Source organism: Alexandromys fortis, unplaced genomic scaffold (genome assembly GCF_014885135.2).
Source record: "Alexandromys fortis isolate MF-2015 unplaced genomic scaffold, M_Fortis_MF-2015_v1.1 scaffold_8_9099976_23576923, whole genome shotgun sequence".
Lineage (NCBI taxonomy): Eukaryota > Metazoa > Chordata > Mammalia > Rodentia > Cricetidae > Alexandromys > Alexandromys fortis.
The window spans coordinates 8,939,563-8,966,821 of record NW_026067899.1 but is presented as its reverse complement, the minus strand read 5'-3'; the positions used below and the strand labels follow the sequence as shown (position 1 = coordinate 8,966,821).

At 40.3% G+C, this 27,259-nt stretch overlaps 2 protein-coding genes across 3 annotated transcripts in view; one reads left to right on the top strand and one right to left on the bottom strand.

Annotated features, from left to right (window-relative positions):
• Gca (grancalcin) overlaps positions 1–27,259 on the top strand; it is a 325,199-nt gene that overhangs the window by 249,211 nt on the left and 48,729 nt on the right. The gene's annotated exons all lie outside the window — the stretch shown is intronic.
• The window catches only part of Ifih1 (interferon induced with helicase C domain 1), a 46,717-nt gene that overhangs the window by 12,806 nt on the left and 6,652 nt on the right, over positions 1–27,259 (bottom strand). For both annotated transcript variants that reach the window (XM_050122435.1, XM_050122431.1), the window contains exons 2-7: positions 26,931–27,099; positions 24,259–24,405; positions 12,201–12,305; positions 6,261–6,481; positions 1,516–1,726; positions 250–467 (exon numbers count right to left, since the gene is read on the bottom strand). In XM_050122435.1, the coding sequence (XP_049978392.1) occupies positions 250–467; positions 1,516–1,726; positions 6,261–6,481; positions 12,201–12,305; positions 24,259–24,405; positions 26,931–27,099 (1,071 nt within the window). The remainder of the gene's footprint in view (positions 1–249; positions 468–1,515; positions 1,727–6,260; positions 6,482–12,200; positions 12,306–24,258; positions 24,406–26,930; positions 27,100–27,259) is intronic.

Sequence of the window (27,259 nt, the reverse complement as noted above, 5' to 3'; positions counted from 1 at the left end):
TAGCTGAGCCATCTCTACAGTCCTTCTCACTAATTATATCCAGCTTCATAGCAATTATGTCATTGTTCTCTATTGCTCGTTTATGAAGGATATTGCCATGCTGTAGAAGGCTGAGTCGATTTTCTAGAGGCAAAGCACACAACCTTCAAGGACAACGTTGGCACTTGAACTCTCAACACGTACTGAAAACCCTAAGAAGCCTAGGCACTCGACAGAGCTGGTTGGTTGTTCATAAACTCAGAGACTTACATTTAAAATATGTTTTTCAGCCTCGGCTTGCTTTTTGGCTCCTCCAACACCTGGTGAAGCTGTCAGTCCTAGGATCTGTGGCAGGGGAGTTACTGGCTTGTTTTGTTTCTTGAGGCCATTGTTTTTCAACTTCTGCTTCAAATACCGCCTCATGATGTTGTTGTACACCGCCTCCTTGTTGGTATGATGGCATTCGTCAATGATAATGAGGGAGAAATCTGAACAGAAACGGTGGGAAGCGTTCACCCAAACTGGCCTAGAGCAGTAGGACAAGAGCCTTGAAGCTAAAGGAATGAGCTGCCACCTGCATGTCAGTCATCCGGAAGAATACTGGTACAGCCCTACTTCAGTCTGCTGCTGTGACTTTACCCACAAATACAACTTTACCCATTATTACCATTTCATGAATACAAAACTCATATGTGGTCATCATGACTCTGTTCCTATTAGCTATTATCCTTGTCTCAGTACAAGATCCAGAAAGTGTTAGTGAAACTCATACCTTTCTTCCAAACAAACAACAAACAAACATCAAACACAAAAATAAAATCTTCCCAGGGCTCCACTTTTGTGCTTGAACAAAATTTTAATTTTAGCCTTAGAAACTCTATTTTTATTACAGCAAGTGAAAGTATGCTATTTAGAGAGGGATGATTTTATGTTGTTTAAAGCTTGCATCTAATTATTGTGATAACTTTTACTTTTCTCGGTCTTTCTCCTAATCATTTGATTATTCCAAATAGTGTAGGCAGGATTGTAGTCTTACTCTACAGTAAAGAAGGTAGTTCTAATAGGATCTATCACCAAATTTTAAAATTATATATAATATTTTATATATATGATATATATGTATATTACAATGAAATTATTCTCTCAGAGAGACATAAGCAGAATGATAGCACAAAGCAAGAGCAATTGGAACTCTGGTAAGCAGTGGGCCAGTCAAATGTTAAGTTGAAACTCTGTAGTGTGAGTGTGTGTGTGTGTGTGTGTGTGTGAAATAATGGAAGAATATAGTGAATGCTTGATGCCTGAGTTAGTATCGAGATACTTATGCAAAAGCAAGCCATCAAGTTAGACATTTTTCTGCTTTTGTTCATTTTTCCAGGAGGTAGAGCACTTCAATGAAGCCTCAGCAAATAAAAAATAACTTAGATAAACTAAGGTTAATTTTCATCAAGTAAAAAATGATACAAGGAGCAGCCTTTGTTACTATCTTTAATATCTCTATCAGTCTTTTTTCTAAACATCATCATCCCAGCGTACCTGACAGCTGCACACCATCATCCTCTCCACGCTCCAGATTTAAGAGGGAATTCTCCAGGATCTGAGCTGTGCTGATGATGACATCATAAGACTTGACAACCTCTGGAAACGATATCTTCAGCTGGGTATCACCACTCAAACCAATAATGCGATACCATTTCTTCAAAAATGGGTTGAACTCTTTGCGGAAAAGCTGCTCAGCTAACATTACCTTTATAAATGGGAACACACAAGAGTTTTTTTTTTTTTTAATTCAGAAGACGGAGAGAGGAAAGCAAATTGAAAGATACAGAGGCATATCAGGCAAAGGACTGTGTGTGGACTGGTAAGAGAAATGTGTACACTGAATCAGTTAATTTGATATGACCACCTATGTATCATGCCATCTATTCATCTGACACTAAGCACCCATCGTGTTTGTATTACATGTAGACACTGCATCCAGAACACAAAGGTATTTAAGATAAGGCTGCTGACTTAGAGAAACTCAGTCTAGCTGAGCACATATTCTAGAGCTCTTTCATCCTTAGTGCCTGGGATCCTGCTAAAGGCTATTTGACTGTGAGAGTGGGAAGAGCACGGAACGAGGGCAGTAGCGTCAACACATTTGTAGAACAAAGTGCAGGAAAGAATGGACTACCGGGATGGCTTTGATGTCTCCATGAAAACAAAGTAGCGAGAATGCGTGAGAGAGGTAGAAATTTTGCTTCCTTTCTAGTCAGTTATTATGTTGCAATAACTGGTGACAGCAAGTACTGGAACCCCGGTGCCACTTCCGCATTTCAAGTCATTAACTCCTGGACCAAGAGGAAGATGAGCTCGTCTATGTTACTTTTAAATTTTGTTTTCTTTTGTTTGAGAAAGGGTATTATCACAGAGTCCAGGCTGGCCTTGAATTCCCTATATAGCTTAGGATAACCTTGAATTCCCGATCCCTCTGTCTCTACCTCTTCATTGCTGGAATTACAAGCAAATACCACCAAGCAAGAATTGTGCTGTGTGAAGTACTGAGGATTGACCTCTAGACTTCTTGTTTGCTAGGCAAATACCCTAACACCTGAGTTGTATGGCCAATCCCAGGCTATCTTGAGGGTCCTTGCCGACTACTTAATTAGATAAAGATGTGTTACATTTGTTTATTCTGTGGAATATTACTTTCCCTGTGTAAAGGTGTGTTACATTTGTTTCTGCTGCCTTTGTTTAATGATGTAAGGATGTGTTACAATTGTTTTTGCTGTATTTGTTTAGTTATTAAAACTAAATGTTGCTTGCCATGCCTGCCTACAGCACCTGATTGGTCTAATTAAAAGATGAACAGGAAGGAGAGGAATAGGTGGGGCTGGCAGGCAGAGAGAATGCGTAGGAAGAAGAATAGAGGCTCGAGAGAGGAGAGGAAAAAGAAGAGAACAGAGGAGGAAAAAGAGGGAGACAGCCAGCACCAGCCAGCCAGAAACAGAAGAAGCAGGAAAAGTGGGACACACAGAAAGAAAAGGGTAAATCCACAAGGCAAAACATAGACAAAGAGAAACAGGTTAAGTTGTAAGAGGATAAGAGAAGGCTGAGCATTCGTAACTAATGGGAAGTCCCTGTGCCATGATTTGGAAGCTGGTTGGTGGCCCAAAAGAAAAATGCTGTTACAGGTTCCATTCTAGGAGGATGTAAAACTGGAAGTCCAGGAATACATAGTATAGCAAATAGAAAACTGGCAGGAAGAATGTCATGGCCAAGCTTCAGCACAAGCACCATCAGTTTCTCATAATGATCACATTACCTGATAACTCAGTCACTGTTGGATAATCCTGAGACTCGCTCTGGGTGGCATTGACTTCCTACTGAAGGACACAGAGAAAGCCAGATGCAAGTCTGACATGGCTAATTGGGAGGTGTGTGGTCCTCTTGGAGCCTTTTCCTGAGATATGACACAGTGCGTGCCAAGACTAATCAAGCCCAACTGCTACCCACTTCTGCTGAATCATATGGGGCTGCATCCCAGCATCGGAAGGAACCTGGGATTTATCCCTTGCGATGGTGAAGCCCTAGATAGGAAACGGAAAGTCTGGGAGCACAGGTGGTGTTTGCTTTTCTCTCTGCACTTGAAGGCTATAACTTTGGAAAGGATGGAGACGAAAGGAAATGGTATTAGAGACTAGAATTTCTGTATTCTAGATTAAAAGTTATAAGACATTGCTATTGGGCTAAACATGAACATGCTGTCTTACTAAGTCAGAGATTTCCTGAAGAAAAAAAATCAATAATTAAAGTTGAAGTTATTTTAATTATGTTTGAGAAAAAACTTACAGTACGCAATTATGATGTAAACAGAGAGCTAGTGGGAAGAATTTTAGTAATCTCAAAGGAAACAAGAATGAGGCAGAAAAGGACTGAGTGATGCTCTCAGTGCTCATCTGTGGAGAAAAAGCCATTTGAAATGCCACGGCCTCCATGGGTATCAGACATGCATGTGCTCCACGACATGCATGTAGGCAAAGCACTCATATGCATAAAATCATAAAAACAGATCTAAAAATGATCAAATAGCATGAAGAATAATATGGAAAATATTGGGTGCTTGCACTGAAAGCCTGAAACTTAGTTTCAGAAGAATAAATTAAAAAGATTTTCAGCATCGTATGTATTCAAATGAAAAGTAACCAGGGATTTTAAGCTGATAACAAGATGCAGCTAATGTTGAAGTCTGTGATGGACAAACGTCCTCAGACCCGGGCTGGATGTCAACCTCATCTCGCTTTCACTCCACACCCCTAAGACTGCATCTACAGCATTTTGTCCAACTCTAAACACTGGGTCTGGGAGAACTCCAAATCTTGGGCGGCCTGGGAATTGTGTTACATGAATAATGATAGGATGTTGCCTTTTCTTTATAAAGAGCTGTTGCAAAACCAGAGAATGAGGTTTATACTACAGAATGACAGAGGAAAGAGTGACTGTGTGTTCCACAGAAACATAAGTTTGCGTGAATATTCACATGTATGGAGCTCTTGAGCAGCAATAGTGGAAAGAATACCTGTGGTTATTTTGAAAGATGGGAGGTATTCTTGGTACCAGGCATATCTCCTCCAAGGAAGAAGGCTACCTCACAAAGGCCCCCTCAACTCTTATGATCAGTGGTCCTATGACCAGATAATGGAAATCAGGGAAGGAAAAGAATGGAAAATAATAACTGAATGTTCATGGTTTGGATGAGGTGGTGAAGAACAGAGAGAGAAAAATCCAAAAGAGAATCTCTGAGACGAGAGGGAATGAGGCTGAAATGCAGAAAAGGGCAAAATTGTCCCAGAGAAACAAAGGCATTGGTTTAAGAGCCTTTAAGTGCCTGGATAATAATTTAACGTTCTTTTTTTTCTATTGACCTAGGACTCAATCCTGTTCGATATGTGAAATATTTCACTTCATTAAAGATATGAAAATTTAATAAGGCATTATTAAACTCTTTTTAGTATGTGAGCACGTGTGTATATGTGTGTGCGCACGTGCACACATGCACACATACACACACATGCAGAGTCAAATTTTAACTTCAGAACATGGAAGCTAATTTGATTTTATAGACTAGGCAAATAAAAAGCCAGAGAGGTTTCTGATTTTTGTCTAAGGTCAAAGTGCTGATGGTTAGAAGTGGGATTTAAACGTATTATATTTGAAATGGGAACAAATGAAAGGTTTTGGGCAAATAAATACTAATGTGTCATCATCACCAACCAAAGGAAAACAAACCTATCTTCTTATAGTGCGTAGAAAGCTGTCATATAAAGATGTCATGTCTCTGTGCTTTGTTCTGGGGGCATTGGGGCTCTGCCATTGAGTCACGTGCCAGTGCCGGGAGAGCACGTGGAACTCTGAAGCTGCACGCAAGTCTGTCTCAAATGTCATGATGAAAATCGCCAAGGCTTGGATTCTGACCGTAGTTTTAAGTATAGCGAGGCAGCTTTCAACCAAAAGGTTTGGAATAACCTAAATCTTAAAAAATACGGTCTTAAAAGTTTATCCATGTAGTTTCCGTAATTAAATATATGGAAACAAGAAGAAAGCTACTGTTGGGTCAGGAAAAGCACACTAAATTTTATTTTATAAAATAGGAAAGATTAGTATTCCCAATCTATAAGTGCATAAATTCTCATCTATAAATAAAACTCAAATAAATAGATTATGATTATAATGTTGGTACGAAGATGGGTTTGGGGTCCTCAGAAGACATACATTTTCAGGGAAAAGTTCAATAGCAATTAATATTATATATTTGCATAAATTCTTTTCCATCAATTTGCCTATTTAACTTGAAATAGACAAAATATTCACTTAATTTTCTCTCTGGCTTTCAGTCACATTCTGTATATTCTGGAAAAAGAGGATGTTTGGTTAAGCATTAGTGGTTAAAGGTACTTTAAAAGGAGGCACCTGATCCTAGATTCCAGAGACAATTTCAGGTCACACGTGCTCATATTCATTGGCCTTACACTGGGTGTTGGAATATTTTTATACATAAGTTAGAACGATTTGATTTAATGTTGCAGATTTTTGAGGAAAAAAAAACTAAAAGTTAATCTTTTAAATTTCAGGTATATATACCTTAAAGTGGAAAATTAAAATAAATGGTTTATTTGACATTACACCTAATTAAACAAAATCTGTGCAATTTGTTGCTACAAATGTCAGCGTCTGAAAGTTTCAGAATAATGAAACAAAAATAAGGCTATTGAAGCCAAGGTGAGCACAGGGAGCCATACCTTATTGACAAGGACTATCACCTTCCCAGGCTCCGATGCCTGCTTCTTCTTGTCCAAGTGATCCTTAGTGATGTAAACAGCCACTCTGGTTTTCCCGCTCCCCGTGGGAAGGCAGATTATAAGATTCTTCCCCTCCAAGGCTGGTTGGGCCACCTCCATTTGGTAAGGCCTGAGCTGCAGTTCAGGCTCAGGGGAAGCTCTTTGTGCCCCCACTCTTTCATCTGAAGGAAGGAAGCATGGAAAAAGCGATGTCAAAGAACGGGCAACGAAGAAAGAAAGGCTCTGACGCCGGAAACGGCACACAGGTTTCCGGTGGTGTAAGTCCGTCGTTTCCTCTGTGATCCACGTCAACCCACGCTCTGTTTTCCATACCACAGAGTGTCGGCTTTGTCTTCAGGTTATGGCCTAGGTTCTCTACCCCAGAGTGAATTAACAGCTTGTGGGGGTGGGTGGGTGGGAGGAGAGGACGTGGGGAGACCAAGTAAGGGCACGTTCCCTTTGGCTCTCAGAGAGGCTGCCTTGTAGGCTTGTCGGCTCCCTTTGCCGATGTACCAGGTTTCTCAGTTCTTTGTTCAACCATTTGTCCTTCCGGCTTCTCTTAGTCCTTCCACCTGTAAATCAAGATGAGCTGGAGAGGCAGGAGTGATCAGCTCTTATTTTCATTTTTTTTAAAGAAAGAAAAATAACAGCTGGAACTACTTCCTTAATTTGCAAAAATATCAGCTGGCAACTAAATGCCAAGGAGAGCATACCTGCTGTCGTCTGTTGGTGTCTGCCTGGCTTTAAGCGCTCAAGGCCTGAACTGGAACATCACTTGCATATAACATGCTTATATATCTTCTTACAAATGATCCCTAGTTACAAAGCTGATATAATATAAAAAGCTATTTTTTATTCCTTAAGAAGCAATGACAAAATATTTCCGTGTCTTCAATACACATTTTAAAATATAGTTTCCATACACAGTTGACAGAATCTGTATATGTAGCAGTTGTGGACAAGGAGGGCTGCGTGTGTGTGTGTGTGTGTGTGTGTGTGTGTGTGTGTGTGTGTGTGAGAGAGAGAGAGAGAGAGAGAGACAGAGAGAGAGAGACAGAGAGAAACAGAGAGAGAGAGAGACAGAGAGAGACACACAGAGAGAAACAGAGTAAATAGAGAAAGAGAGAAAGAGGACACAGATACACAGAGAGATCCATACAGTGAGAACAGGGACATCTTTTGTGTCTGAGGCAACTAGGTTGTATAGCATAGTTAGAACACAGTGGGAAAGAATTTTCTATGCTGACCTTTAATTGATAACGTCTCCACCAAAAGATAAAACACAATCGCGTAGCTTTGAACTAAATCGTCAGGAATTTTGCCATGTAGTTTTAAGCTGTCATTTCATTACTCCCTGATATGCAAGTCCCTATGCATTTGTTCTCCTGATACCCAAAGCAAAAATATATTACAAGTATTTCCATAACATACATTTTTAAATAAAAAAAAATACCGACAAGGTAAATGCTATCTGATAGTGAAGTTATAAATGCTAAAAATAATCCTACTATACCATGTCTTGGCTTAAGTATATTTTGTTCAGAGGTGACCATGATGTTTTTCCATCTTATTAGCCGAGAGGAAAGCTTCTAAAACTGCATTGCTTACAGCATGGAATGTATTGAAGCAAACATTTTCCCAACTTGAATGTCCACCTGTGCTCTAAAGCGTCAGAAAAGATGAAACGACCTTGCTTATCAGGGCTTCGCCACACAGGAGAGGCACGCACACTCGCTCCCTTATCAATGGGCACAATAAAACTGAGCCAACACCGTCCCATTAACTTAAAAGAACTTGCTGACAGCTCCATTTCCGCACACTGCTGGTCCTCTTTGAGTGGGTTTTAGCTTGCTGAGAGAGAACGAGCTGTGCAGGTAGGAAAACTCACACCAAATACCACTTATTGAGAGCCATCTACAGAGCATGCAGGACGTTTGCCGTCTACGCGTGGATAACGACAGATGGGGTACATTTAGGCTGCGGACGGATCATCTGCTGAGTCATTTAATGTGGTTTTTATTAACAAAGAGCCGCAGAGGTCATCAGCATTTGAGATTCACTTCCCTTTATCTTTCTGTAAGTTTCAGGTTTGTTTAACGATAACGCCTTGTTTCCAGCAAGTGGCTTTTATAGCTAATGGAAACCTTCACGTTTCTCCTCTACTAAGAGCATTTAATACCCAAATTTTCCCCAAAGAGCTAGACTGTTTATAATGAAAGATAAAATCTAAGCAGTATATTAATCTAGACATGGAATTTTATATCAATATATCCTCTGTTAATTTTACTCTATCAAAATTTTAGTATTGACTTAAAAGCAATAAAATGTCCCGTTCCTCATAGTAATTGTGTATACCGTTTTAGTAATAATTCCCCCCTTTTGTTGTTATGTTTTCTTTTATATCCTTGGGTAACAAAACTTATAGGAGAAACATAAGGATTTGCTAGGTCTCTTTTCCAGAAGCCCAAAACCCAAGTAAAATGAATGATCTGTTGGTGTCACTGATGTGCTTATGTTAGCATTTGAAAGCAAAGTAGCTCCCAGGCTCCTTTGTGGGTAGCTCCGCTTTGGGAGGAAGCTTTCAAAGGTTGGGTCTGGGCTGAGGCAAGGGGAGCCTTTGAGAGGTCTAACCTGGACAACTTGCTTCCTGTTAGTCTGCCAGAGAAATAAGCAAATTCACTCTCAGGCTTCTAGATTCAGGAGCTACACTTTCCACCGTGCTGGGCCCTATCCTCCGAACCATGGGCTAGAGTAATTCTTTCTTCCCCTAAGTTGCTTCTTGTCAAGCATGTGGTTAAGTAATGAGAAAAGGAACCAGTACAACATAGTAGGATTTTAGTATATTTTTATAACTCAGAAGGATTAGAAGAATCAAACGGCTATCATTTTAAAGATTTAACTCCAGAACCAAAGCTATGACTGAGCTGATCACGTGCCGCTAATCCATTCTGTAGGCACCTGCTATACACTATAACCTGCCAAACTTAATTTGTTTCTCAAAGGACTTTAATATAGGGAACTATACTGCTCACACCTAATATATCCGACTAGATAAATAAAGTAATCCTATTTATTTTTGAGTCGGGACTAGGAATCCCACTGGGCAGCCCAGAAATTTGAAACAGAAAAACAGAACGGATTCAGAGAAAAAAAAAAAAAAGAGTTGGATTCAATGTTAGAACAGCATCCAAAGAAAAATGCTGGGTTAGTGCTAAATATTCTGCCTGATTCTTGCCTGATCACATCTTCTGACCCCGGCATAGAAAAATGTATCTATGTAAGCAATGAAAACAGAGGCTCATCTCCTCTGCCACCAGAAGGAGAAAACCCGGCTAGAATCAATGAGCCACGAGCTAACATCAAGTAAAAATGAAATATTTGGCTTTGCTTTATTTATTCTTGGATCTCTCTCTCTCTCTTATGTAATCAATATATCCCAATTATATAATCAATAGAACCCAGTTTACAACCCATTAAGACCAATTATATAATCCATCGGACCTAAATTATAATCAATTAAACCCAAGAATGAACATGGGATTAAAGACAGTGACAGGCTTTGAAGCACGTTGCCCATCCCCTTTTCAGATAAGAGCCAGCTGAGGATCTTTACATTCTATTACAACATGGAAATGGTCAAAAATGAAATGAAATCGGGTTTAAATAATAATATTCCATCGGAACTACACCATGTGGCAAATTTCATTCTCACATGGGTTTTGACAGCTGAGTTATTCTTGGAGAGAAAAGGTCTGCCACTGCATGTGTTTGAAATCGACAGAGCCTCCTTTTACCTATAGTGTGGAACCACGGGGAGAAAACGCTCCTATTGGACAAATATTAATAGACATCTTCTCCAAATAGCAGGAGGCACATCCTCCATATCAGGTCAATATGGACTGACAAAAAGTGCCACTGCTTTGAGAATCAATATATCTCTCTGAAGATGGGGGAAGAGAAATCTTGTGACCTGATTAGGTTATATAAACTTGAAAAGCGCTGGCAGTCACATTCTGCTATAGTTGGATACTTCTATGCAGATCATAAAACAACTGTCCTGGTTCTCATTGTACTGCTTATAAAGGGGGGTGGTTGAGGATGTGTGATTTACAGTGCCTTACGATGTCAGCCTCGAAGGAGAGATCAATTTCAGCTCTTACAGTCTTAAATGATCCAGGGTGCATTTAACCCCTCACCAATTCACCAAAAGCTTTTATTAAATGGCTTCAGCATGCACTCAGGGTCAAATATTTCCTAAATGTCATCATTTCAGAATTTTACTGCCCACTACACAAAATCCTCCTCTGCTCTTAAAACACTGATCCACCTAGACCTTGAAGGGCGCCCCTGGAAAATGCACTTGCTTTTAAAAATGTATTTGCTTTTGAAAATGTATTTGCTTTTGAAAAGGAGGCTGTGCTCAGATTTATCAGGTCTTTCATGCCACATTGAAGACCAAAAATCAGCAAATACATTTGCTGACAGCTCTAAGTAGGCAAAATGCCCTGCAAATAGAGGATGGGTTTTAGATATTTATTGAATGAATAAATATTGTTGAAAAGCCATTCCTTAGACAAATACAAATTAGGATAGGGCACGGCAGCTTAAAACAACCCATATGGACCGCAACCATCAGCTAGAGTATATTTAGAGTACTAGCATCAGTGACACGCAGTAGACGTGGCAATTATTAAATTTAACTATTTCATAACAAAGAAAACCAAATTTGACTCCTGTGGGGAACTTAACACTGACCTCACTGAACAGAAAACGAACTGACCCTCTTTTATGACAAAGTCATGGCTGACATTTGGTGAGCTGGCTTTCCTCAAGTTAACTTGTAAAGATTGCAGTAGTGTAGCTGGGAGAGGAAGGAAAAAAAGACGTGCATAAATAGAAGCATGGTGTAGTTTGACTCCAGAAGCATTTAAGGCAGATACCCATGCTTATCCAAAACCCTTTTTCCCGTTGTCTATATTTCTATAAATCTTACAATGCGGAACAATATGAACCAAACAGTACTTTCTAAGTAGAAACAACCCAATCACAAAACATAAGCTAATTTATTTCTTAATTTGTCACTTTTCCCTTGGTCCCAAACTGGCTCATTGCCAAGTAGTTTTATTTATTAATTCTCGCAAGGCATCGTTTCAAACTTGGAGACAAATGCAGAAAGGTGGGCAGCAGACACCAGTAACTCTGCAGCCACAGTTGAAAGATGGTCCCCCTCCAACATTCAAGAGAGAGCACGGGATAATTTGGATCAATCAAACTGACAAGTTAGGAAGTCTAATAAGGGGAGGCCCTGGTGAATTGGGGGGCACTGGAAGCAGGCATTCTCGCTTCCTGCAGGAGCGAGAGGCAGCCAATATGGAGAACAGTATGGGAGATACCCAGTCCAGTTTTCATTTAGAGATCAAAACTAACTTAGCTCTATGTGTGACTGCAAGATTCCTGTTTTCAGAGGCCCCCTACTTATTATCTGCAGTCACATTGCACCTGTGGGAAGGATTAATTTTCTGCCTTAGAACATTTTAAAATAAAAAAATAAAATAAATAACTGGGGAAGGGGTAAATAAACCAAACAGTACAAAGAAGTTAAGCACAGTTAAATTAGCTGAAACGGATCTCATGAAAGAGAGGACATAATTCTATGAACCATGGCTTATGCCTGACCAAAAAGATATCTACTAGATCAAAATTAAGGTTTCCTTGTAAGACTTGAGCAAGTTGTGCTGTAAAAGAAATTCAATGGCAAAGTTCCAGCATGACTCGCTGTTGCAAACAAAATTGCTTTAATTGCATCTGTCCATTAGGGAGGCTCTGAACAGCCCCCATGCATCCCACTATATGGTGTCTTACTTCACACTTTCCCAGGTTTGCACAACACTGAGGCAGTACCTGAATCTCTTCCCATGATGCCTGAATCACTGCCCATGTTGCTGTTATGTCCAAGACTTTCATCTAAGCAGCTGACACTTCCTTCTGCCAAACTTGTGTCTGATTCTGTAAAGGAAAACATTTTAAAATATTTAAAAAATATTTCTGAGAATAAACGTATTTTCGCTGCACACCTCTACAGCACACAGCACATACAGTTCAATGCAAGGAAGGAAGGCACACCCAAGCAAGTATGAATCAAAGGTAAGAGTTTCACACGGGCTACACTGAAAACATTCCACTACGGTTGAGCAGCTGCCGGGAGTGACTCAAATCCGCAAAAGCTACCTACAGTTAACACCCAGCAGGAAAGTAAATGTGAGTTCCTGCACATTTGTGATTTGAATTATGTATCTTACCTGTACACATAAATTTTCTCCCCTGGAAAGAAATCCTAAGCTTAATAGCGGCTTTCAAACACAAATTATTACAGAACCCATGGGGCTGTTTTGTGTATCACGACAGTGGAATGAGCAAAGGGTAGAATTGGATGAAGCATGCAGACCTACTGACCAGTTATGAAATTAACATTTCAGAGATAAATAAACATGAATTTAAAATCCCTAAAAGAATCTTCTCCCAGAGAGTATGACTGACGTCTGGCATTACATTCGCTAGAGTCTGGGAGTCTGGAAATGTTTCTCTTTACTATAATTACATGAAGCCGCCATCTACCCAGAGTATGAATGGCAAGTGTATGCCCTTCACTGAGTCCCAGTGCGGCTGTCTGTGGTCAGGTCATTCCATTTTGACAACCTTCTTCTTTCTCGTCGTTTATCTCCAAAGACGCAGGCAATACCATCATCAAGGATCCGAACTAACATGAAACTGGGAGATGTCAGGGCACAGGAGTTCTGGAAGCTGACTTGGAATCAGAAGGATCTGTGGAACTTGCTGTTCAGGTTGGGCTGACCCTAGCTTCTATTATGTCAAATGGCTGTGGGAGCATTTACGTTTTTCGATTTGATAACTACCATGTAATATGAGACACAATGGCTTACTGGCAGAAGAGCTTAATTGAAATGAAAATCAAACGATTGGTATCATAATAGGGCAGGCATCCCATTTCATAATGTTCTTTATAATTAATTCTATTTCATAATATTTATAACTGGTCAGGCAATTTTCATTTCTTCTGAAAGCTCTCAAAACACTAATAAGCCACCTCAAGATACCTGTCAGTTGTCTAAAACAATCAGTGCACATTTGTTAGCACTGAAATCGAGGAAAACAAGCCCATTGGATGTAAGTCCAACTTGAGAAGAGGACTGTGTACAGCTCAAAGAGATCCGTGTGTCCTTTCTTTGAAGTGGTTCAATACCCTGAGTCAGATGAACATAGCTTCAGCGTGGAGATCACTCTTCTGAGGTCAGTGAGTTTGACAAATGTTTTCAGTAACTACTGCTACACTGAGGATGTCTTTATCACCTTACAAATCCCCTCAAGAAGAAGCTTCTTTGTCACCAGTGCCTTCTCGCTGTCCCCTGGTGATCACTGATCTGGTTTTGGGCATCATGGTTCTACCCTTTCCAGAATACCATAAGTGGATTCATGCAGCATGCAACCCTCCCTCAACTTAGAGGGCAGTATCTGAGAATCATCCATGCTTGGCATGCATCGATAATTTCTTGCATTTTATTGTGGACTCTTGTCCCTATGGAATATGTCCTTGACATGTTATCTCCCTACAATTTGATTAAGTCCATTTAGGTTGGACAGTATCATGGACTTTGAGCCCAAGCTATCTATCCAACATTTAAGACACCGTGCTTAAAAAAAAAAAAATCAGAAGCTGAGAAAAAAAGTGTTGCACAAAAACGCACCACGGACACACATACTGTTTAAGTATATTAGCGCAACATAAACACACTAATGTGAAAATACTGGGCTTATCAGTTGTCACAGATTAGCTCTGGAACTCAGATCTGAGGAATCCCTCATGATCACACGGGAAAACCTGGATATCTCACAGAGAGATTTTAAATATGGCACTTTGCAATTCCCAGAGGTATGTCTTGTTAGAGGCTCAGAGGCGAGTGTGGGATAGAACTGTCAAGTCGGAGAGCGTTTGGGCAGATGTACTGATGAAAAGAGATTATGATTTGTAAGGGAAAGGCAAGGTGTAAAAAGAGACGGGAAAATGTCATTGCGAAGATAATTCCAGTTCTAGACACAGGGGCCAAGATTTCTGTGGCAAAAAAGTAAATTTCGACATCCTCTCCTTTTGTTATTTTAAATGTAGAAATGAGAGTTGAAGGGTATACTAAACTGGCTGGGAAAACGCCAATATACACAATCTAGAAATTGAATATTGTTACCATCAAATTTTCCCGTGAGTGTAGTGGAAATGGAGTAATATTTGATTTTTTTTTCCATTTCATTTTCTAATCATTAGCAATTAAACCAAAATCTTAAAATGACTCTTAGTGTATGCAGAGCCAAGATTTCCCCCAGCTTTGAGCCAGCATACATCAGTTTGGGGCGGAGGATTTATACGGCATGTAAATATATTTACTGATGATAATGCTAGTACCCAATGCAGAGTGTGATCAATTGATTTCATTATTTGGGTACTGTGGATTTCACAATCAAACTTGCATTGTATCAGAAGAACACTAAGCTCAGAGCTTTTCCAGATATAATGCAAATTGTGCTATATCATCATCTTCTGCAGTAGCCACACCCATTATCAATTCAATTTTATAGGTGAGACACCGATATTCAGAGAGGTTAAAGAATTCACCCCCATCACCCAGCATCTCACTGCTTTTTCCCAACGTCAAGCATGGACCATGATTTGCGTGAAGCTTTGGAAGCTCTGCAACCTTGGTGCTTCATGAAATGAAACTCCACTTTGGAAAGTCATTTTCTTTGTAATGTCAAATTCTCCATAAAAATTAAAACATCTTATATTCCAAGAAACAAGTTGGAGAGATGTTTGCACTTCGCTAATATTTCTGACTCACGGATAGACCCAAACTTCCGCCTCACCCTTCCACACCCATTTTGCACACACACGAAGAAGGGGACACTGCTGTCTCCACAGCACCAAATCAGTTACAGTAACTCTGTTAGCGACAATTGCAACAGTAACAGGGAGGACACAGAGCCCCATGGCTGTGTCATTTGAAGTGGAATCTTCTGATGATAATTCCTCACAGCCCCACAAAGAGTTTCCTAAAGAGCGTACTTTTATTTGCAAGCTTTTGTTGTTCTTTCATCGAAATAGAAGTATTAAAAGAAACAAACTGAATAATAAAGAAAATAATATATCTCCAATAACCCTGAAACTGCCTTCCCTGCAGGTTTTCTGCCTGAATTAAAAAAAAAAAAAAAAAAAAAAAGAAAAAAGAAAATCTCTCTCAAACACACACACACGCCTCTCCAGAAAAGCATTATCAAGAAATGTGTTGTTTCACAAAAGAAAAACAAGCAAACAAACAATGTTTTGAGTTTATGTACCAAACATTGAATTACTACAACTGATTTACTCAGGATTCTCCTGTTTTGTCTTTGTACTCTTCAAACATGGCGATCTGGGAGGTCCTAATATCCGAAGTCATGTGTGTGTGTGTGTGTGTGTCCTTTTCAAGAAGCCACACAAAACAGAGGTTACAGGAGGCAGAGCTTTGCCATGAAGAGAACACGTGCTTTGGAGCCCAGCGAGGTGCCCAAACCCGAATGCAGACACTACTCCCAGGTGCCTTGCTCTTATTTAAAAATATAGATAGTAGCTCCTATAGTTTTTAAGCTTATTATTGTAAGAATGATCCTTTTATATCAGAAAAAAAGAGTTTTGAAGAGAAGTAAATCCAAACTCTTGCAGAGCTGTACTGGACATTGGAGTCATGATGTAAAATATGTTTAATTAACTTTTACATGTGTCATTTTCCCCTAAGGCAATTATCAAAGCCAGCTATGAAATAAATTTGAAAATGAAGTCATTTCTATTAATATAACTGTATGTATCAACTTATTGGAACCAACGAAAATCATACTTGTTAAATTAAGAGATAGAATGGATTTTCAAAATAAAAAGTAAAAGAGTAATAGCTTCACAAATAAGAGGAAAAAAAACAACAGCTTTTCTTACAATGACAGTAAATCTCTAAAAGAAGGCTGTAAATTATGGGGGCCAAAATCTCGTGATTTTGGAAACACATTTTGAATATTTTGGTAATAGTCAAAAATATTAACTGGAATCTAAGAAACTTTGTATTTTTAACATATTATATACCTTAAATACTTTTAAAATATTTTTAAATCGTTCAGAAACCAGAAATTTTACAATAAAATACTGAAAGCGACAACAGGGAAGGGGGTTGGTGAGTTTAGACTCATTTTAATGTAACGTCTGCCCTCTGCTGGAATGTCCTGGTATAGCAAGCTAGGAACAAATAATACTGGGTTTTCTTCAAGAAGCTGGGCTTCCTTAGGTAAAATACAACTCTGCTCCCTGTTTATCCCCAGGTAGACTTTCTCCTAGCCCAGAAACTTTCGCTCTACGGACTCATCTTTTCATCCTTGCCTCAGTCTGGCACACCTCCGTGATGAACGGTGGGTTTACATTCCGGCAGGAAACAAGGGCAGTGAAAAGGACCTCCAGGTACCAGAAGAGCAATCCCCCTATTCTCTTCTGGGAGTTGATGGGGACAGGGTCTACACCTCACCGAATTTCGCCTTCCATGGTAGTCTTATCTATGACTTCGCTGTGGACTTTGACATCATACCCGCCTTCAGTCCAGTTTCATAATCCTCTTGTCAAAGATTATCCCTAAAGCTTGAAGCATGCCCTCATATTAACACATACCCAAGACTGCACGGACCCCCCAAAAGTGCTTATTTTCGTATTACTAATAATACATATTTTATTTTCTTTAGCAATAACAATCTTTTCTTTGAGAGGAAATAGATTACTTTTATTTTCAGCTCTATGTATATGGATCTACACACACGCTCACATTTTGGTCTGTCATAGTTCGCTCCGTGTGCCAGGGAACATGTGTTCCCGCAGAATGGAGAGAAGCCACCTCCACCCACCTTGCATATTCTCTCCTGGATCCAAGCTTCTAGGAAATGAGTTCCCCAAAGGGAAAAAAAAATCTCTCTTAGAACCACAGGCCCACATGGCCATCCGTGGAGCGCCTCTGCTCCTGTTTATAGAAAATTTTTGTGCTGAAATATTTCAGCTAGAATTAAATTTGAATCATGCGTAATGATGTTGGCTTAAATTGTATTATCTCTGCCTGTTATCCTTTGCTCTGGGGTCCGCACACGGAAAGGGGTTATTAAAATACAGGGTCATGAGGGTGACTTACACCCACCAGAAGGGCTTGTTCCAGTCAATAAATGATGAAGGCAGAATGTTCTAGAATGGAGGCAATCACAAGTGATGCTCTCCATGACCACACTGGACGTCTTGACATTAACAAGGACTAGGGAGTATGAGACAGAAGGGCATGAATTGGAAACCTTTTGAGTTCATAGGTGCCTGTCAGAAAGGCTGAAGGAGTAAAACAGCTCCAACCAGACATAAGGAAAGGGCAAACGGAGGTGCACTTAAGGCTTCACAGGTCAAGCTCAACAGGACGTTCTTAAGGGGGATTAAAGTGACTGCCAACTTCCGCGGTTTAAATCGTCTCTTGATGGGCAATGCCAAGCTGTCGGTATGATGCCCCTGGTGATTTCTTAGGACCACACTTGGAAATGGTCAGGCAGGCGTTGTGGTGATTTTTTCTAAAATCAAGACAAGGGATTGTTGATTTTAAATGAGTTTTCGCCGTGGGAGAAGCAACTGGAGCAATTACTCAGAGAAACACATCAGCTCTCCTCGGCCTTCAAGGTCTCAACCTCCCGTGACTGTCCTCCTGCGTCCTCCCTTGTCACGTGTTCTGACACACTTTGAGATTTCTGGTGACCTCTTCAGTTGTGATATATGCCTGGTCTGTGATGCTGCCGGTCACCCCGGTCTGTGTGTCTTCTGCAGAATCCTTTAATACTGAGATCTTGTGGCTTTTCTTTCTTTTGCGTTGCTTTTCTACAGATCACTGTTTCTTCGGGAGCATGTAATTCATACTTCCATATCTAGATCATATACCTTTAAAATAAAACTGCAGCCCTTGGTGCTTGGCCCCTCAGCAATGTGACCCCACCAACTCGCTGCTTTCTTCCTGCTCTTTGGGCTTTTTAGTCCTTGTTTATGTTTCAGAATAGAGAAGGCAGGGTCTAATAATCCGAGTAAAATGTAAAAACCATCACTTTGTTACAACTCGGGCTCAAGTTTTAACTTTGCAGTTATAAACCGGCATGGGAATTAACCCAGTCTATGTCGACTACACACTGGAGGCTTTTCTTTCTGAGAAAATACTCATGGCCTTGCCCTTGAAGTGGGAGTGACTGGCTGATCGCCCCGTTAGGGCTGCTGTGCAATTGTGCGTCACACAGCACGCTGAATTTGAAAAGAACAAGTCCTTTATAAGCACCAATACCATAACACTCCTATTTCTTCCCCTCTCCTCCCTCTCTCTCTCCGTATTCCTATCTACCCTGAAATGACCCCAGTAGCATTGCGGTTTCTTAGCAGTCAGCGATAACTAAATTTAGGAAAATATAAAGGGTGGATCACTTAATTTGAGCCAATTCTGAAAAAAGAGTAATATTCTGCCACAGTAAGGATCTTCCTTTAGCGTCAAATGCTGTGGCATTTATTTCTAGAGATCCTAAAAATCACTAGATTTTTCTACTGGGTAGTGATAGGGAACATTATTTTGATCCTTAAGTGCAAGGATAAATTCTGTGACACTTTCACAGAAATAAGCACAGACCAAACCCAAGATTGGACTTTGGTCTATAAAAAGGAAAAACAAGACAACAACAACAATAACAAAGTACTGTGACAGATTGGACCAGGGAGAACGACGCTGTTTTATAAAGGTCAATTTTTAAACCCCTCCTACAGAACATGATCTATGCAAAATATATCCACAATATATTCCAAAGCATAATGTCACCGGATAAACCTAAGGAGCTGAACATATGGGGGAATGAAAAAGAAGGTATTACAGTCTGAAAACAAGCAGGTTGGGGAGCTCATTAGCTGGGGTGGAATTTTAAAATCTTCACGTGAACGAATATATAAATCAAAATATACACACGCGTGCTGGGTCATGCGCACTGTGTATTCACACATGGCACGCTAGTTACATTATAATGTTCCACACTGGAACAGAGACCCTTTCTCTTTATAAATGTCAAAGCGCCCTCTGCTGACCGTCCTTAGGTACTTGCATTTCTTGAGTCCAAACAAGGCTCTCGGATGGATCCCTCATCCCTTAGAGAAGGTTCAGGACTTGTGGTTCAGTGGCACATAGAATTGTTTCTCCCAAACTCAACAGCATGTTCTTAGCTTGAAATCTCATTTACTGTACTTTTATTTTACCAGAGTACTTTGCTTCCTAAAATATGATATTAAAACACTTGGTGTAAAAAGTAACTACTCAAGCCGGGCAGTGGTGGCGCACGCCTTTAATCCCAGTACTTTGAAGGCAGAGGCAGGCTGGCCTCTGTGAGTTCGAGGCCAGCCTGGTCTACAAGAGCTAGTTCCACGACAGGCTCAAAAAGCCACAGAGGAACCCTGCCTCGAAAAACCAAAAAAGTAAATACTCACTTGTTTTGATAAAGCAATAACAGATTTTCAGAAATGACTCCTTAATTTTTCTATAAGTATACAGAATTAAAATAATCCATGGAATTGGTTAAGACCCTTTGGACTCTTCCATGTAAGTATCAAAATTCTGTGATATTTTCTTGCTCTAAAATGGCCAGAAATCAGAAAGGCCACAGTCAGCAGTCAGAAGTCCCTATCTATCCTTACAACCACACTGACAGTTCCAAAATGCAGCGCAGTCGCTGTCAGAAGCTGCTGTGCTAATTTAGAAAAAAAAAACGAAGCTTGAAAAAAACAAAACAAAACAAAACAAAAACACCTTTGGCTTATTTTAATTAATTAACTGCATTATTTCAGGGATGGGGAGAACCTGTCTCTTAAACATGTTACTTTATTTGTGAGAACTTCATACAGGTATACAATACACTATTATTACTCCTGATTTCTTTCACTTGCTTCCTCTAAAGCCCCCATCCCCCTCAATGTGCCTTCTCCGTATTTTGTGCACGTGCATGTGCGTGCGTGCTTGCGTGCGTGACTCCATCCAGTGCTATCCATTTTAAGCTGGAAGCAGACTATTCTGAGCAGGGAATAAGTAGAGAACTAGAAATGCCAACCCCCAAATGTGTTGAGAGGGTGAAACTACCTTCTAGAACTTTCCACTGGAGAATTCTACTCTTTCACCCTTAGGAAGAAGGATAAATGTCATTAAAATTGGTTTAGTGTGAGAGGCTGTGCTGATTGATGAGGTGCAAAAGCAACTCCTGGAGAATCTTTATGTAAAAACTTCTCAGTTAATAGGCTTAAACACAACAAACAAACAACAACTAAAGGAAGAAAGGAAGGAAGGAAGGAAGAAAGGAAGGAAGGAAGGAAGGAAAGACAGACAGACTGGTTCAGACATATCCTGGACTAAAATGACTAACATCTCTTATCTTTTATGTCTGCACATAAAATATCTACATTTACAAAAATTATATAGATTAAATCATGTAGTTTTGTTTTTCAATATTACTTTAGCAACTACTGGAAATATTAACTCAACATGTTAGAACACGAAATTAAAACCCAATGCCTCTGTTAATAAGCTGTGCATACCGTTATGAAAGTATGTATCAGAAACCAAGGTATGCTTTCACAAATATTTTAATTTTTAATTACAAGAATGACTAGACAGGCAAAATCCTCTATTAAATTTAGCAGTAAATGCTGTCATCAAAATAACTCCCTGGGCTGGATACAGAGCTCAGAGGCAAAGCCTTCGCCCAGCAGGAGAGAAACACAAAATGAAGAACCCAACAACTAAGTGTGAAGTCTCTGGGCTAAAGGCACTTCCCAAGTTGCTTTCGTTGGCAATCCTTGGTTCATAGGAGCAAGAAAATGCGCACAAACTAGAAATAACTCGAGCCACGTGTCAGCTGCTGTGTCTAAGGCACAGGCTTCGTACAAGTCACCCTTGCTGTTGCCTTGGAGGGATCCAGAAGGTCAGGCCCAATCCATTTACAGATGCAGGCACCAGAGGACCCTGGCTGGGGATCCAGACGCCCATCCAGCTCGCTAGCTATACCACCACACGCTCTCTCGCTCACATAAACTTGCGTGTTTTGTCGTTGCCTTTCACTACACTTACTAAGCGTAGACGAAGGTGAATCGTGCGGCTGACAGCACAGAGCGGGAAGCTCTCCGGAGGCTGTGATCTGTTCTGCTGCGTTCCCCACTGAATGCCTAAGACGGAATAGGAGGTCTGGCACATAGAGGAAGTCTGTGAGTTTGTCCTAAGTAAAAGAGGTGAAGGAAGGGAAGAGAGGCAGAGAGGCCCGTGTGAAAGTATGAGCAGGAAGGAAAGGCGATCAAAGAGTAAAAGAAAAAAAAAAAAAAAAAAACCAAGAAGAAAACAACCTAGCCTTTCCATTCACTAAGTGCGTTATTATGATCCATATTTTCTCACAGGGTCCATGATAAACTTAAGAACACTAATCCTTATATTAAAGAATAACACAGAAATTTAAAGTTCTAGTCTTTATGTTGCCTACGTCGGAACTCAGTCTAGACAACTGCAAGCTGATGGGACACCCCTGGATGCTGTTCGAGATGCAGGCTAGCCTCCCAGCCTCAGCTCCGATGTCAGCTTTTACCAGCACGGACTTAGAAGGCAGCTAGTGACACCCAGCCATGTCAGGTGACACCCAGCGATGCCAGGTGGCACCCAAAGACTGTTTGGTGGTAACTCATGGAATCCCCACATCTAGATTTGGCTTTTCTGTAGAATCGGGGTTAGGGTTTCTGAAGGGAGGCACAGGCACTCCCTTGATGGAGAAGACATGCCTGTAGTATTCAGGCTTCATTCGTCTACGCTTCATTAATCTATGCCTTAAAGCCTTGTTGCTGCGCGGGTGGTTGGAACCCCATGCAGCAGGTGCCTGTGAGCACGTGACAAAGGTGGAGTCTCAAGACCAACTCTATATTTCGACAAGACCCCTCCACTTGTGGCTCATTTGACCAGGAAAGCCTCAGAGGTTTTGCGTTAAAAAAAAAACAAAAAACAAAAAACAAAAAACAAGACACATTATTATGACCCAGAAAGGTAAGTATGCAAGTTCTTTTGCATACATGAAAATTAAAAAAGAAAACAAGGCATCCTAAAAAAGGAAATTCTAGGGACAGGAAAGGAAGAATACACAGTGTGCACACAGAGAAATTTCACGATGAATTTCATTGATTTATACAATTAATATGTATTAGTCATTACAAGTTTAAAAACTAAATACTAAAATGGGGTTTAAAAAAAGCACACAAGCCATAAAAAGTATTGATCAGATTGATATCACATATATTTAAATAATTCATATGACCCAGGAGAAAAACACAAATACCTCAAAATTGAGAGTGATATGTACTCAAAAGGGAGGGATTTGCAAAAAAAAATAAAAATAAAAATAAAGTGCAAATCAGAAAAATTCAAATCCATATTCAAACATCAAAATATCAATTTTATTGCAAAGAATTGGCAGGGGCTGGAAACGATGCCACCCACTCCTAGAGAAAAGGTTTAGGGAGCGGACAACCCTCTAGGTGGGAAGAACACCTAAATCAGCGTCAATTCCTGCAGTGAGAGTGGACACTAAGTATCAAATGTGCTAAAAATGGCATAAATCGTTGGACTAGAAGCTCCAATTACATATGTTTTTAATGACTCGAGCGTGACATAAGTACCGAGGGCTCTAAAGGCATTGCTCATGATGCAGTAATTTGGAAAGACACTCGGTGTCTACACTCGTTTAATTGTGTTCAAATGGTGTTGCTATTCTTCAGTCAGTAAAAAAACCCAGAGAAGCACTTGGAATGAGCGCAGCAGAGACTACAGTTCTGCGCTCAGGTATGCAGAGAGACCGGCAGGAGGCATCCCAAATGGTACCCGTACTGTATGTGGTGGGATCAGGCAGGGGTGACTACACAGTGTGGGTCCTGTGCATCCCAAGCTTTCGGCTGCAGCGCGGCTTCATCACCTCTTTAAATAGAGACAGTGCGCTAGGAGAGCCAGCTCGGGCTAGTTTAGACCAGGGTGTAAAGGCAAACTGGGACTTTTTTTTAGGAATTTTGTTAGACACAGCTGGTTTTTAAAGTTAAATTGTGAAGATACACAATTTCACGGGTTTCAAAGGGTAGGAAGTACTTAAAAAGCATGACTTATTGTTTATCTGTCTGCATTCCACTGCACTCCTTTCTTATAAAGTCAAAATAAAGCTATGGCATTTCCTCTCTCCTCTTGCTCCAACTGGCCCCCTCCCTCTGAAGTTCATGACCCTTTATTCTTTAACTGTTTTTGTTCACACACACACACACACACACACACACACACACACACACAGTACAGCCTAAGAGTCTGTTTAATGTTGCTTGTATCTATGTTATTAGGGTTGACTACTCGGTATTGGCTAACCAGTTGGGGGCGCATCCATGAGAAATGAGTATTAATTCTCTCTCTTCAGTCCTTAACTGTCTGTAGATCTTCGTCATTGGTGTATTGGAAAATAATTTGGAAACCACAAAAGATAAGCACACACCAAAGTCAGTTAACATCTTACAATGACCACACACTCCTTAGAAAGTGAAATTAAAAGGAAATATGTTCCTATTCATAATAGTAATAGTATGTCCATTTAAAATATTTAAACCCAGGAGTAACAGTTTTAATTTATCCTTCTCTAAAATAGTATTTTAATAAGAACTCTCATTAATAACAGTGTCCAGATTCTCCCTGTGTTATAGTTCCTGGTGCCATAAATGCACCTGATTCTGATTCTTCTGGAGGGAATAGTTTGTACACACAGGGCGCCTGCATGTGCCAAGTACCTGCCTTCATGGAAGAGTCTGCAAAGGAGACCTCCGGTGAAGAATTCTCCGTGTCCCAGGGTTCTGTCTCCAGACTTGACTCATCTAGAGCCTTCAGAACAGACTCTTTCGCTTCGGGCCCATCTTCAGGAGACGAACTCTCCAACTCTGTGAATAGTAAGCATTAGATGTAAATGGTAGGGCAACCCAGTTTTCTGCACAGTGTGTACAGACGACACTGGTGTTCTGAAAATCAAACCGGGTTCTGTTTCCCATACACTGCACATACTTCCAAATATTGACATTTCAAAAGACCTAGCCCGTGCTACTTCGGTGTAACACAAGGAAACTTATTTTTACTTTCATCATGGCTACAGTTGAGCATTCGTGTAACAATCAAATTTTATATAAAAGGCAGGCTAATGAGACACCAATCAAATCACATGGCAAGCGAGATGACTTCCCGTCTGACCACTGTCTTTGGGAAGTCACTCACTGACTTGATGATTGAAAGCTATATTTAAGGCTGAATTAATAGGAATGCAAACCGGGCGGCTTTCTTTAGCTCTTACTTGCCATTTTGTTTCTGCCTCCAGGATCATGCGATGTACATCTGCTTTAATGTCAGGCTGAATCCATGTGTTCTGGGATCTTGGGAGATTTTTTTTTAATTGAATGAAATATTCTATTTTCTCCATTTTGCCTTTCCTGCTCTTTGGCCTCCAGGACACAGGGGTACCCAAGCTGCAGCCATGTGTACAGCCAGCTGCATGAAGGAACTTAGGAATGCGCTCCAACACAAACTCATAAACCTACCTATTACATTATGAGATTTTTTTTGCGATCTATTTTTTTTTTCATTGTAGCTACAGTTCAGGGTCCTCAGCACGTGTTTTACAGACAGCAGTTATGTTGCAATGCTCAAAGGCTGGACACACGGAGGAGGGAAATTAAGAAAATCAAGAGTTTTTTATTCCTTGTGAAACTTGACACTACCAGAAGAGCCTGAATCCCTAAATACACTTCTTAAAGTCTTTTCAGATTGGCCTGCTCAAGACAGCCTGGGAAAAACTCATCCAGCCTTGCATGGAGAATTTCCTAAAGAAAATTAGTGTTGCTTTAGATGAAGCTAAATTTGACAGTGTTGATAGCTAGCAACTAGGACATGGCTGTCCTGCTCCTTGAACTCACTGGTCTCTCTAAGACATCAGATCCCACAGCCAGAAGAAAGCAGGTCCCTCCACCAGCACCTAATCCAGGCTCCTTCCCTGTACCATATGTGGCTGCTGGTTCTTCTTGCAACGTAGCCTGTCACAGACTAAACCACGCGGTGCAGAACTTCCTGCTAGCCTTGACAGTTTATAGAAGCAAGGGGATTTCCTGAAGTCCCTCTTCCCCGAGCCTCTCCCTAGCTCATTATCCTCTTCTGGAAGGTTCTTCCCTTATTCTTATTCAAACTACTCTTCTTAATGGAGTGCCTCTATGGTTCAAAGAGAAGTCCCCTCTTCTGTTTAAAGCCTGTTGTGCTTTTTCCCAAACATCGTCTTCTCGTGGTCTCCTACCTCTTGAGACCTTTTCTACGAACAAACCTCATTCCTGAACAGCAATTACGTGGCAGTTCTTTGAGTAGCCAACAACCTTGGGGACCTATTTAACAGGTACTAAGGTTTAAAATTATGAGAGGTAGGGGCTAGGGAGATGGCTCAGTGATTTAGAACACTTGCTGTTCTTTCAGAGGACACGAGTTTGATTCTCAGCACGCACATGACGGCTCACAATTGTCTGTAACTTCAATGATCTGCAGCTTTGTTCTGGCTTCCAGGCATGCAAGTGGTGCACAGACTTATACTAATACATATAAAATTAAGTGAACAATAAAAGAATAAAATAGTCCACCTACTTTACACTTACCACAAAGCTATTTACATTTTGAATATTTTATTTCTCAAAATAACCTAGCTGGTAAGTGCTTTTCTACTCTCTCTAGCTTTCTGCTTCTGTCTTCTCTAGGTGATGGAGAGGACATAGATTAATCAGTATAGACAGTTACAGATAGATACAAATATGGATTAAACCCACACTTGCAATATTAGGAGAAACATTAGAGCTTTGTGGGTGAGAAACTTATGGAATTACTTTCTGACTTAGCCACAGTTCTTCAATACCACTTTCTACCTTGCAGAGCCCATGCAGAAAATCGTGTACCGGTTGAATCATTTTACTAGAATGGACAGAGGAGGGGGACTGCCCACTGCCCAGGTCTCCTGCAACCCCGCATCCTCATCGCCTAGAACAGTACCTGGTGCAGGTTCACTGAATGGCTGAATAACATACAGAAGAAAAAATGAATTAAGCCTGTAATAATTATAGTAGTAATAGTTAATTTTTTTGATAATGGACTTGTACTTCTTTCTGCATAAGGTATTTTGAAACAGGATACATACTATGAAAGGAAAAAAAATCAATGAGGAGTTTAAATTAGGTTTATAAATAAATTGTGTAAAAATGTATTATTTTAGAATATTATTATTGAATATTTAAAATCTTTATATTAGGTGGAAATTAAATTTATTGGCAAGGATAAGCCTTTTATAATATTCATAAATCAAAAATATATTTTCTTTCAAAACTACCCTTGTCTTTCTAATGTTAAAAGTATTTCCAGGCAGAATTCCTGGTAGAATTAGGAATACCTGAAAGGTCTTCGGACCCGCCGGCACCTGTTAGCTCTTGGCAGAGAGCCTCATTCCCAGTTCGGCGAAGAACCGTCAGGAAAGTGGAAAACCAGTTCTCCTTGTGCACGATCCTTCTCAGCAGTTCCCGCACGCCCGACTCTTTCCCAGCGTTCCCCGCAGCAGAAATCTATTATTCCAACAGACAAGGAAGAAGAGGAAATACCTTTTGAGCCTATGAGAAGTAAAAATATTCTGAAGGAAAATCAAGGGGTAGGCATACATATAAACAAAGGCTTATATTCAATCAGTAAAGAAAACAGCAGTGTTCCATGCAGCTATTCAAATGT